This window comes from Cupressus sempervirens, chromosome 1, assembly GCF_028749045.1.
Source record: "Cupressus sempervirens isolate cs-2001-9-10 chromosome 1, ASM2874904v1, whole genome shotgun sequence".
NCBI lineage: Eukaryota > Viridiplantae > Streptophyta > Pinopsida > Cupressales > Cupressaceae > Cupressus > Cupressus sempervirens.
This window is the reverse complement of record NC_143118.1, coordinates 686,652,254-686,666,383: the sequence shown is the minus strand read 5'-3', so window position 1 is coordinate 686,666,383 and position 14,130 is coordinate 686,652,254. Positions and strand designations below refer to the sequence as shown.

The window sequence follows — 14,130 nt, the reverse complement described above, 5'->3', positions numbered from 1 at the left end:
AAATTGAACTAATTGATTAAATGTGAAGTGTAAGAAGGTCTAGGTGCTAAATATATGCAATCAAGCCAATTAAGAACTAATTGATTGAATGAGAAATGTAAGATAGGTCCAAGTGTTAAATATATCCAATCAACCCAATTAAGATATGTAAATAAGTCTAAACCAAAAAGTGAAATGAATGATAAAGTACTTACCTCAAAATGTGTCTTTTCGCTCCAAAAACGCGGATTTGAACCTATGACTAAATTTTTGACTGCAGATCACAACAGAATACCCACGAAAATGTTGCTTTCCTTAAGCCTCTAGGAAGGGGTTGACATGGTGGTGAAGTGTCCACATTTTATGAGAAGATGAACATGTTCCCAAGAAACAGTAGCAAAGTTAACCCAACTTCTTCATAAAAGTCTCAACAAGTAGTTTTTGGATCTACAACCACGATTCGGATATCCTACTCCTGCACACTGTAAAACTTGGTTTTTGTTTTGATTTGATAAACGTTTGTCATGGTCAAGCCCTAGATGGTTGAATCAAACTTTGAATTGAAATGTCAAACATGAAAGGAAAGTAAGACAAATATAAATATTCACCTTGCTTGATAAAAGCCTTTTTAATAACGATTTCACAAATGCTTGTGTGTTGTCAATGTTGCATTTGCAATGAAGGATGTAGGAAATCTCCACAAATGCAATGGATCTACCAAAACCACATCATTGAGCCATAGATGTAAATGTGCATCAATGAAGGAGATGATGGATGACTCAATGTAGATCTCCTCTCTTGATGGCCAATAGATCTTAAAGAGGAAATGCTCACAATGGATCCTTGAATCTTGAATGCTTGATGAATGCTTGAAATACCTTAGGAAATCTCCTAGCTTGAGTGTTCTTGTGTGTGTAATGATGTCTTGTGATTTTCATGTGATGTGAAAATGAGGTGCCTAAGATTCCTTTTATACTAGTTTTCGGACTCGAAGACAAAGCAAGCTAAAAGGTTCACTTGATTTTTTAAATTACCTTCTCGAGACAAAATTAGCCATAATATTCAAAATCCTCGAGGATCAGGACGACCTAGGTCAACGTTCAATCTATTCCAGAATAGGTCAACTTGGTTCGACCTATTCCTCCAAAGTCAACCTAATCCTCCCAAGTCGACCTATCCCACGTTTATCTCAAAGGAGGAAGGCCCTAAAGGCCTCAAACACTGTGGTGACAGAACTAGAAAAGAGAAACCTAAATACGAGAAAGAGTTGATTGAGCAGAAATTCATCCATGATCCATAAGGTCACTAAAGGAAGGGAGCTAAAGGGTCTTAAATGATGGATGCTTCCGTTTTAAGATACACTACCCTACAAAAGACTACACATAATCTGCGAGTCATTTGTCCATGTATACATAGAAGGCTAACTACTCTTTAGAATGATATGCAACATGAGCTTGTTGTTCAGACCCTTCCTAGTTGGATAGTTGATCAGCCAATAGATTTTCTGCAAAACTTCCTTATATGACCAAAAACAAGAACAAATTGAGTGCATGAAGACGTTGGGTAATGAACCGATCTCTCCTGTTATCCAAATACATGGAGACCAAAAAAGAAATCAGCTTCTCAAAATACGACTTTTGTTGACAAAAAGTGGGTGAAAAACTAAAACCGGCAATTTGATTTAAAATATTGTGCAAAAAATCCTTATAACCATGATTTCGTCCAACAAATTGGCAAAAAAAGCTGCCGCAAAACATCACCACGATCAAACCCTAGAAGGGATACTGAAATCACACTCATTTTGTGAAAAAGTCATTAAAAAGAAGCAAAATAAAACCACATTTTGGGAGTAAAACATGAAAAAACTCTCAACAATTTTGGGAAAAAATCATTCAAAAATCTTCCACAAATTTTGGGGAAAAATCATGCAAAAATCTTCCACAAATTTTGGGTAAAAAATATGGAAAAACCCTCCACGATTTTTGTGAGAAAAATTGATCAAAAAAAACTCCGTAGTCACAGGAACAGAGAACCCTTAAAGATCTAAAAGGAAATCTGCAGACATTACAGTTTTTGTTCAAATATCACACATGAAATAATCAAGTTGCAGCCCACCAGTCGTCCAGGCAAGCCAAAAACTTGCAAATTTCACAGAGGAAATAAGACTCCCAGGCTTTCTAGGGTCAAAGACCACAATTTTATCTTTAAAAAAGAAATCGACTAAAAAAACATTGTTTATTCATGAAGAGATCTACTTGATGACACAAAATAAACAATGTACCAAAATATACTATATAGCAATGCTAAAAAGAAAGTAATAATCACAAGAGCATGGCAGAAGGATATGGTCTTTATTTCCAGGTATAATGTTTACAATCCAGACAATGCTATCTTCCAAGATAGCACAAGTATATAAAAAGGTGTTAGTGGTTCTTTAAGAGTACCTACCGTCAGCAACTGTCCAAAACTAATCAAAAGTAAATGACATCACATTGTCAACTAATAATCAGTAATAACATGTTTATTTCCAAAACTTGGGCAAAAATGCCGACTACAAACATATAGAAATTGCCATAATTTTCCAAGAATTGTCAAGCAAAAAAGGTAGTCTATTTAGAGGTGCTGATTATACTAATTTTGGCCAACACATCCAAGCACCAAGAACATTTTTTTATAAATATATTGATGTCAATCATTCCTATATAAATCTGGAAAGATTCAACATTCATGCAGTAATTTTCTGACAAGAAAATCAAGATGTGTGAAGCCAACCTTGCTAAGCAATATAAAAGTTGGAGATTTGTATGAAGCAAAACAAGGAACAAGTTTCAAAAAATATTATTTCAAAAAAGAGTTCTAATATTTTATCAAATCACTAAATTTTAAAAGAAAATTGCATATCCATAACACAACTAAATCAAAGGAGTGAAAATAACCTTAACGCCTGCCCACCAAGTAACCAACCATACAAGCTCTGACCATAATAAATCCATCATGAATATATTCGCCCTGCGATATAAGTTCCTTGAGAATGGCAGTACAATGAGAAAAAGAAGTGCCTGCAGAAAAAAAAAGAAAAATGCAAATTAATGCACTTCTGCAAAACATGTAAAACCGAGCAACATAGCCTGCTTCAAAGAAGACCACAACTGAGGCTCTACAATTGAAGAAGCTAATCAGAGACAAGATGATACAAATTATTGTACAGTCTTGTCTGGGTTAAAATTTTAACACCCCAGGACATACATTTAAGCATCAGTCAACTACAAAAGAGAAAACATTATGTTGCCATATAAAATAGGCTTGCAGCGTAGGAGCCCATGTGAACATATTTTTTTCCTGTAAAGCAATTTTACCTGTTTATGCATTGTATTTGATTATAAATGACTTATTTAAAGTGCACTGTCAACTCTGCATTGACTATATCCTGTATTGTCAATTCTACTTTGGCCACACGGTAATATAAGCATATGAGGTCTTTGTGTAAGGTTTTTCCTCTTCACTTATTGTATCTAGCAGAACATGATACATGCAGAATGTTCCGCAAATGTTGCACTAAACATATCCTGGTATGTTAATTCTGTATAGGGTATAACCAAAGTTGCCGATTCAGGTTCGGGGACGGGTTGGGGTTCGGGGTTCGGTTCGTGGGTTCGGGCAATTTCTTTTTTCCCCATTTGGGTTCGTGGGTGGGTTCGTGAGTATATATATATATAGACACACACACAGAAGAGAAACATGCATAGATGCAAAACAAAATCATTTCACAATATGAACAATTGTTGCTCATTGATCAATGCCAAATGCCAAAGGGTTTTGGGTCCCTTCAAAACATGATTTTACCTGAATCTAAAAACATTAAATACATGCTCATTAATCTATCTTCATGATTGTAAAGAAAATTATACATTGAATTACTAAATTGCAAAACATAGACTAGTTCATCAAATAAAACATTGAATTACTAAATTGCAAAACAAAGACTAGTTCATCAAATAATAAAGTTTGAAACATGATGATAGATGACAAGTGTTTAGTAGTATATCAATAATCATAGTATCAAATGCCCTTCAAGGGTCAATTGGATCATCATAAAATGAGAGATCAGTGGCTTCAACCCCAACTGCAACTATATCTAGAGCTTCATCATTGGAACCCAAACTGGTTCCACTAGTCCCATATGCTGCTATATCATTGTCCTCCTCCTTGACATAAGGGATTAGATGAGTGAAATGTTTTTTAAATTTTTATTAAGTTCCTTTGAGAGTTACAGAAGAAAACAATTTAAAAAACACACTCTTTAAAGTTGTTTTTAGCCTTGGGTTCGCTGTGGGTTCACTCCAGCAAGGACCTAGACGAATCCATAGTCAAAACTAAGGACCCTGCCCGGACCCGCAGCAAACCCGGGGGCGAATCCGGACCCGTGCGGACCTGGACCCCAATCCGGGCAGCAGGGGACGAATCCGGCAACTTAGGGTATAACAAACAAAACTAGTAAATTTCTCCATATGCCTTACATGTGAGTAACATTACCTAGTAGGTTAGTCCTTCTACTCCCCTTCATGAAACCGTGTTATTTCCCTTGCAGGAAACTTTCAGTGTATTGAGATGGTAAAATTTCCTTTACCAAGTATAGATTGACCTTAAGTCTGAAGTTCAAAATGAAATTGAGGTCAACCCATCGTAACTTGAAACATCAGTCAAAAGAAAAGAAAGAATATCTCGAATGATCTAGTTCCTATTTTGATTGGTTGGATTTGAATGGTGTTCGAGGCAACTCAATATAAACAGAAACATAGCAGATGTAATCAGGATATCAACAGTTCTAGGGTATTTTTTGCTGCATAGACAGAATTAATCAGCATATAAACAACATTAAGATATTTTGGACGTGGAAAGAATCCTTATAATGATTATTTACTGATTTAGATATTTTCTCTCTGGCCCTCTATCTGAGGTGAGGTGTTATATAGATGTCTTACATTAGTTCACTCCATAAAATGATCCATACCAAATGTTCCCTTATAGTCATCTTGAGTGGACAATAAGAAATTGCATATGATCAGCTGCAAACAAGCATACTATTGCTACAAGATATACTGAAATTACATCATGTGGGAAAACAGGATCAGATCAGTGAAAGATTACATTGGAGCATAGGAGCAAAAACAGTTTAGGTTATTAATCAGCAAACCAAAAGCATAAGACTTTTTTTAAATAGATTTTCAAAGAAATGTAAAATAATTGTAGAAAAGGAGATGAAAACTTCTTTTTTTAAACATAGGGGCAATTTAATTGCGTAGAATTATAAAGAGCAAATAAAATAGAATTTATTTCATGAATTCTAGAAAATAGATTGTGTCATTTATATTCATATTGTTATTTGCATAGGCAAATGCTCAATTAACTTTTTAAGAGGGCAGTCACCTAATAGTTGTCTCATGTCTGAGATCAAATATTAGCCAAGTCTATGAAGTAACTGAGATCAAATTATATCAGACAGCAATCTAGCTAGTAAAGAATTTATCAAAAGTGGCATTTATTAGAAGTGGAAACAATGTTGAAGTGACCCAAGATTTCCATTGTGGTTGAGCCAAGGAGTTTTATAGGGGTAGTTCAATAATTAAGAAAGTTCATCAAATCATAATCCACAACTGGAATGCCTTATATTCTATAATGGCAATTGGTAGGTCCTTTATATGGGAGAGAATTCAACAAAAGACATTTGTTTAGTTGATGTAAAAGATTAGTAAGCCACTAGTTTGACAACTACTAATTTAGTTGGAGAACAATGGTATCGGTAAAATTAAATATATACATTATAAATGTTACATTATTTTTAACTTTTAATCTGTTATATAACTACTAAAGATATTAAAAGTCAATAATATTTTAAATTTTGAAACTACTTTAAAATATTAATTACAAACTCTAGAGCTCCATTGCTTGCACGAAAATGACCATTTATAATAGTGCATAAAAGTTATTATTTTGAAATTGTTGTATAATATTTTATCACATCAAAATCCATGGGGTGAAGCGTGGGGAGAGAGTGTTCTATAGAAACTGCAATCCAGAACAAATTAATTAGCTGCTTTGATAATAGTGCATAAAAGTTATAAATAAAAAATTCTTGTATAATATTTTATCACATCAAAATCCATGGGGTGAAGCGTGGGTAGAGTGTTCTATTGAAACTGCAATCCAGGGCAAATTAATTAACTGCTTTGATACTATCTCACATGCCCATGCCACCCACAATTTAGTATGATTGAGGCCCTTTCATATTCAGTTAATGACAGTCATTGCTACTCGCACTCTTCTATTTATGGTTTTCTAAAGGTTCGAAAGGAAACTAAAGGGGCAAAATAACAATTGTTTCCGTGCCGATTCTGCATTGACTTCACACATGTTCTGAAATCAACCCTATTTTTGAGTGATTCATCAATATCTTTATAGGGTTTCATAGGTATTTGCAATGATTTTTTAACATTTTTTTGCCATTTAGGCGTTTCAATATGATTTAAATGCAAAAGGCTATTGAAAACCAGGTCAACAATTGGTCAACAAATTTTTAATGAATCAAGATTTTTTTCAGGGCAAAAGTTGGCTTGTTCTAGCATTCAGGACTAGTCAAGTACAATCAGATTTTTTTGCAAATTATTGCTTCTATGCATCAGATCACTTCAAATGTGTAGTTTATCCCCAAAAAATAATCCCAATAAAACACAAAACAAATTGGAGATGACCTTGTAGCATGATGGCAAGTCGCAAGCTCTAGTATATGGGTGTTTTGTTGTTTGAATCCCAACCCCCATTGTACCCTAGTGGGAATGCTAATGCAGGAGAAAGAATTGATGTTTGAGATCCTAAGTGTTTTAGGCAGGACCATTGTTCATAGTGTGTCCCCACTGACAAATTGATGTACACCGACGCCCATTGCGCATTACCGACCGGTCTTCTACCAACTCATTGGTTTGACCTAATGTGATAAATGTGTTTGCAAACACATGAGAGGTATAAGGTGAGTGGTCCCAACTACATGGACGGATAAGGACGAAATAATGGAGAGGAGTTTTGCGTGGGTGCCCTTTGATAGATAAAATGTCGTATCATTCCAAATTGCGAGTTGGCTCTCTGATCATTCTGAGTGTTATGTGGTGTTAATATCGTTGTGATGTTAAAATTGCCAGTGAAATCTGAGGATGAGGTCCCTCAAAATCATGGCCTCACTAGTTCATAGCTCTAGTAAAAAGTGTTTCAATCCATCAATAAAAAAATACAATTTGTTACCAACAAAAATGAAAAACACAAAACAAATTTGATATGCCCAATCAGAAGGGTTCAAACTTCGAAGTTTTCTTTAAAATGAGTGATGCTAAACTCAATTTCAAGGTCTACAATTTCCAAGTTTATTAAATTGAAAAAGTAAAATAGAAGACAATTGCTCACCTTTCAATCCAGACCCCAAAAAAAATTAATATTGTATTGAAATGTTGCATAAGCAAAGTGCTTCATGAGGATTTTGGACCTTTGCTCAAGTTTTGTATTTTAAAAGCATAGTCCTTAATTTTGGCATTGAAGTTGTCAACAAAATCAATGCAATGATTAGTCCTTAGCTATTGAAGTACTCTCAATCTTGAAAAATTTTAATGTAGTGCTCAAGCAGGATCAATCTATTTAATGGTAAATATAGTGGATTGAAAAATTCTGGAAATCATTTAGATTTTAGCATCTCTTTCAATCTACATTACCTGGGGACACGTTTTCGGCCCTAAGCCCCAAGGTTCAAAAACAAGGACAAGCGGACTGTCAAGAACGTTTCCTAGATGTCCTCACTTAGGAAAATAGAAAACGCATCCCGAAAAAATTGCAAATGCTCAACAAGTTTACGAATCGCGTTGAACATCTCGAGGACTGCATTGATGTTTCCTATATGTACTCGGGACTGTACAAAGTTTCCAGTTTAAAAAAATATCAAACCCAATAAAACATTTAAAAACTTGTAAACGGATTTGCGGGCCCCGTGCTTGGAAGTCAAATGTAAAATAAATTATAAAATAAAAGTTATAAACTTTATAACTTTGTTTACATATCAATCAAATGTAACAAAGTTTTTTTGCAATTTTCATTTTGCTTGACATGCACGCATAGGAAATGCTGGAGTTTTGAATGTAGCTGAAAGTGTTAAATTTTGAACATAGCTGCCAAGGGTGTTGAACATAGATAAGGTTGTATGAAAGGGGATGTTCAACGCAGGTTGAAGTTTGAAGGCTGAAACTTTTTTTGCATCTTTGTTTTAATTTTGACTTTGATGTTAGATTTAGTGTGTTTTCTCTTGACAATATAATCTCTGTAAATGATACTCCCAACAGCCTCCCCTGATCATTTTGTATTGTCTTTTTCAATGTAGTGGGCTAAATTTGAATGGCATCTCAATGGAAAGACTCATATTGACCTCCAAGTCCTCAATGATTCGCTACAAACATAGAAAGACTCAAGAGCAACAAACGGGGACTATATCCTGCTAGTAGGGTTCTCTCAAGTTTTTTGATTCGAATCAGGACCTTTCATATTTAATGCATAAATCGTTCAAACCTTTCATGCCCATGTTCACATTTTCATTCTATATAAATACCTATTCACTGCAAAGTCAGCCCCAATAAAGATAACTATCCCAAAAAAATCAGTCATGATATTCAATAATAATGCTTAATAATTGCCCCCAAAAACGTGAAAATGGCTCTCGAGTAGTGCCATAAAAGATCGTTCCTCCAGCATGAAGGCAGGCGTTAACATGGCCCTTCCAGGCGTCAATGGCCTTTCAACATGCGGACACAACAGCGAACAAACTGGGCTCAAAACCATTGGTAGTCAGACCCTCAAAGAGATTGATCACTCAGCCATAGAACAAGAAAATATTGTTCATAGACACACATCACAGCACAAGGCACAGGGCTCCAACGAACAAACTCAAAGGAACCAATGGAGGTATGCAAATCAATGCATACACAAACCGTTCAACTTCAAACTGGTTGAACAGAAATTCTGAAGACCGAACACTATGTAGGTAGCCGGCCAACAATGTGAAGAAGCAGCTCACATCATTCACTCCACTATCATCAAGGTTCTCATAGAAAATAGAGATTAGCATTGCACGGTTTAAGACTTACGAGATAAAGCCTTCTTTCTGAAAAGGAGTGGCACTATAATATCCCCATCTTTTAGACCCTCAATGGAGTTCTTAGCTTTTCATTCTCTGAAGGCTAAGTGGAGAAATAAGGAGAAATTAATTAAATTAAAGTTAACATATACATAAATCTAAAGGTGACTTTATATTTAATTAATTTAATTTTCTACAAACACAACTGACTATTGTATTGGAAAGGGGGAAGCTTCTAGAGAGTGCATTTTCTAGAAATACAACTAATTATTGCATTGGAAAGGAGGAAACTTCTAGAGAGTGCAATTAAATAATATTTTATTTCCTTCTGGAAGAGTGAAGGAAAAGAATAAATAGAGGCGAGAGCTTCATTGTTAGATATCCGATTATTGTCAATTGCATTTGATATGAACTTGGGAGAAGAAACTAAGGATTTCTAATTTCAGTTAGCCATTAGAAAGCGTCAATTCTTCAGCGTTGCAACCATTTGAGGTGGTGAAATATCCACGGAATTTGGCATTCAGGAGAGCTTCATTTTGGAGTTCTATTTGTGCTAAAATTGGAGAATATATTTATTGCTGGTTGTTACAGTGCCATGAACAGTGACGTGAACAATGTCGTGAACAGTACCACACTACAGTACTTCACTTGATTATGATTGCAATTTCATCTCCTTCATTGGGTGATTTGTATATGAGGTTCTCCAATCAATTTGATTCATTTGAATTGGTCATTTGGCATTGTAAAGATGGCTGTCATTAGTAGCTGTAGATGCACATTTTATATCAGATTTATAATATAATTTGTACTCTTTTTTGGGGTTGCAAAGCCAAGAGCCTTGGAATATTATGTTAAGCATTGAATTAGAAAATATCTCACTAAAGGAGTGATAAGTTGCAGGTCTATATATTTGATGTAATGTGCATATTTGTATCTTTCATGATTGACCTAATAGTATGCATGCCAAGCGTTTGAAAAAATACCAATTGGCTGTAAGTGCACATTTTTCATTTAGAATTCATATATATGCATTTAAAAAACCAAAAGAGATTTGCATGTGCATTTAGTTCTTTTCTTCGATATAGTAGTAATCAATTACAGGCTTTTAGATTTCCTTTGATATCATTTCAAGCAAGTATAATCAGTCTGAAACTCAAAAACTGCAAGCATAGAGATTGTATTGGAAGTGTTTGACAATATTCCTTGAGCTATAAATCAACAAGTTGAGGTTCGAATTGACAAGTGATATTACATTGGTATCAGAGCTTGTTTGCAAAGTGTTTGACGAAATGTCAAACAACTGAACTACAGAAGAATTTGGTGTTTGACAAAGTTATAACCGGTTGGCTTATTACAGGCCCATGGCTAGCTCTGAGGAAGATTGGGAATTGGGCTCAGCACAATGGGGAAAAGGTTGCACCGTAAAAACCCTTCCAAATGGGTTTTATTTAATCATTTCTAAACACAACCTAGATAAAGCAAGTATCCTAGAGAATGGACCTTAGATGATGAATGGTAAAGGATTCTACATCAAAAATTGGACCCCAAACTTTAATCCTAACACTGAATGTATGGATATTGTCCCGATCTGAGTAAGACTCTACAATCTTCCTCTCATAAATATTGGAATGAAAACACACTCAAAATTATAGGAAACAGACTTCAGTCCTTTGTCAAAATGGAACAAGCGGTGGCAAAAAGACTTCACCATGAACGCAAGAATCTGTAATCTCTAGTTGGCAGCTCACCCTCTCCTAGATTTTATAGAACTCATCGCAGAGGATAGCGTCTAGAAACAACGTTCAGGTTGAGGAGGCAATCCAGTCTTGCAAACAATGTCATGGAGGCATCCACCCTCCTAAAGACTTCCCCCCAAACATTTAAAGGTAAAGGAAAAGGGCTAGAAAGTGAAACTCTACAGGATTTTATCATTGTAGAAGCGGGGCAATCCTAGAAAGAAAACCCAGAATTCCTGATGCAAATGTCACTACCCTTCTCCAAGATGAGCCATAAAGAGGTGACCATTATCTAGATGACCTCCAAAACACGAGACATTGGGAAAACTCTCAAATTTTCTAAATATGACCGTTATATTTAGGGTTACAACAAAGTCTTTTGAAGAAAACTGGTTGCACCAGCCAATGGTGACTGCTCCTCCTTTGGTGACCGAACCTATTACCATTGCACTCCTTGGTTGACTTTCAAGAAGCAGGGTTGTCAATGGAGGACCTTCACTAGTCAGAATCCTTGGATTCGCCAGTAAGACTAGCTTGGACCATTTTATAGCATATAGAGGTGGTTTCAAACTCTCAGTTCTCTAACCATGTTATGTCAACACATGACAAAAGCCAGATTAGATCCAGGTCCGATCAAGTTTCAAACCTTGCATTCTGGGAAGATCTAACTTTGATGTAACACAGGCTTGTAAAGAGAAAGAAACACAATTCTTCAAGGACATATAGGTCTCTCTAGGATGTAACCGTGATAAAGCTTTTGCAACAACTTTGGACAAGGATGCCAGTGATAGTGAAGATACAGACTACATCACAAATCCAAATTGGGAGGGAGATGGCACTCTAGGTATTGAGGTTTTTCAGGCATTCCGAGGAAAAGACTCCCAGTAAAACATCCTCAAAAAAATTAAATATAAGGGTGGGGAACTAAAAAAAGGGGTAGGAAAACTATTACGACCAAGCTGGAAGATGCGGGTTGTGCCTTGGGTTAAACCAAATTGAGATCGAGAAAGGAGTATCACTCCTTACCTCGAGAGAATGAAGATCCTATTGTGGAATGTCAAGGGATGCAATGCCCCTGAGAAAGTCTATTTGATCAAGAGATGTATTGACCCAACCTGACCTAAAATTATTCTTTTACAAGAATCATAGTTAAATGGACAAGATTTGGACATTTTCAGTAAGCAGTTTTGTCAGTGGCATTATTCTCTTGTTGAAGCTTAAGGAGCCTCAAGAGGATTGAGCCTGCTCTGGAATCTTGAAGTTATAGACATTACTGTAATAGCTTCTGGTGTTTCTTGGCAGTACGCTCATTTTGTTTCAAAACAATTAAATGGGGGCTTTGATCATTAAATGTTTATGGCCCTACAAGCAAAAGTGGTTATCGGACCCATGGGAACAATTATCTATTGTTCTACAACAACATCAAGACAATTATCTCACTCTTGGGGTGATTTCAGTTCTATTCTATCTCCAACAGACAAATTGGGGAGGGAGGGGGGTGTCTAGGTTGGGGCAGTGTGAAACAAAAAAACTTCAGCAACTTTGTCACTCATAACAATGTTGAAAAGCTAGACAGGTTCTTCACAGCTGGCAACTATGCATCCCTACCTCTTGGGGTTTATCTGCAAACATTCTACCAATTGTGATCACTTCCTAATCAGTTTGTGTATCATGGAGGATGTAATTCCAAATCAATGCCCTTTCAAATTTCAAAAGATCTGGCTACACTCTGAAGGCTTTAAGGAGTTGATCCAAGACAAGTGGCACTCATCTCCAAAATGGGAAGGTAACAAAGCTTTCAATTTCTTCGAAAAATATCAAATTCTAAAGAAACCATTGAAAAAATGCAATAGTAGTATTCAAAAATATCTACAAAAGAAAATTGAGGATAGAAAGTGAACTCAAACAGCAAAATAAAAAAATCATCAAAGAGGACATGACTAGTGTAGTTTTGATACCAAAAAGTCCTTAAAGGAAGAAACGTTTTGGGGAAAAAAATCCCGAGAAACTTGGCTCCAAGAAGGTGATAGGAATACCAATTTTTTTCATAACTCGGTAAAAGTAAGATGATTTTTCAATAACATTTATTCCATTAAGGACTCCATTGGTAATCTATAACTTGTGAAAGGTGAAGATTTTTTACTGAAGGCTTCAGAGCAGAGGATGCCAATTTCCAAGATCGTGATGGAATAATCAATTTGATCCATACTTGTGTTATTAAGGCTCAAAATAAATTGCTTCTAGAAAAAGTAGCACTCTCGGACATGAAATCAGCTCTATTGGGAATTGGGAGAGGGGGGGGGAGTGGAGGGCGAAAAAGCTTTAGATTCGGATGGCTTCCCTACAATTTTCTTTCAAAAATTGTGGGGCATCTTTGCCCAAGACATTTGGGAGGTAGTTGAGGAATCAAGGAGAGGAGGTTTTATCCTCAAGGATCTAAAAACACCTTCATTACTTTGATTCCAAGGAAAAAGAAGACCTGAACACTTGAGGGCTTTAGACCAATTGCTCTATGCAACACAATCTATAAGATAGTCGCTAAAGTTATTGCAAATAGACTCAAAATTGTGCTACACTTTGTTATCTCAGTGGAACTAAGTGGCTTTGCCCCAAACAGATCAATCTTTGAAAGTGTTATAGTTGCACATGAAGCAATTCACTCTATACAACAAGCTTAGACAAATATAATGTTGGTCAAATTAGACATCAAGTGGGTGTATGATGAAGTTAACCACCCCTTCTACCAATTCTACACAGCATGTGTTTTGATGCCAAATGGGTTGAGTTGGTAGAATCCTACATAAGCACCCCAAGATTCTCCATTCTAATCAATTGCAGTCCACAGGGTTATTTTGAAGGCACGAAACGTATTAGATAGGGTGATCCTCTTTCCCCCTTCTTGTTTATTATTATGTTAGAAGCTCTGGGTAGATTCATTTCAAACAAAAGAGTAGCTGGACGTTGGAAAGCAGTTAAGGTGGTTGCGAATGTTAATCAAATTACACATCTACAATTTGTTGATTAAACACTGTTGTTTGGAGTTTCATCCCTCAGAAAGCATGCGCAATGCACAAAACCTTAGATGCGTATAGAAAGTCTTCAGGTCGAAAATCAACTCGCATTAATCTGTTATTTTATTGTCCATACTCCAAGGAATAAAAAGGGAGATCCACAAAACCTTAGGCATTAAATTGGGGTCTTTACCAAGAAAATACCTTGGTGTACCACTCTTTGGGGGTGCAAGTAAAATTT

General features: G+C 35.9%; 1 protein-coding gene across 1 annotated transcript in view; it reads right to left on the bottom strand.

Moving 5' to 3' along the window:
- LOC149579797 (1-acyl-sn-glycerol-3-phosphate acyltransferase 2-like) overlaps positions 1–14,130 on the bottom strand; it is a 154,432-nt gene that overhangs the window by 81,818 nt on the left and 58,484 nt on the right. Inside the window, exon 2 of the mRNA XM_089786901.1 lies at positions 2,916–3,038. Within this exon, the coding sequence (XP_089643027.1) occupies positions 2,916–3,038 (123 nt within the window). The remainder of the gene's footprint in view (positions 1–2,915; positions 3,039–14,130) is intronic.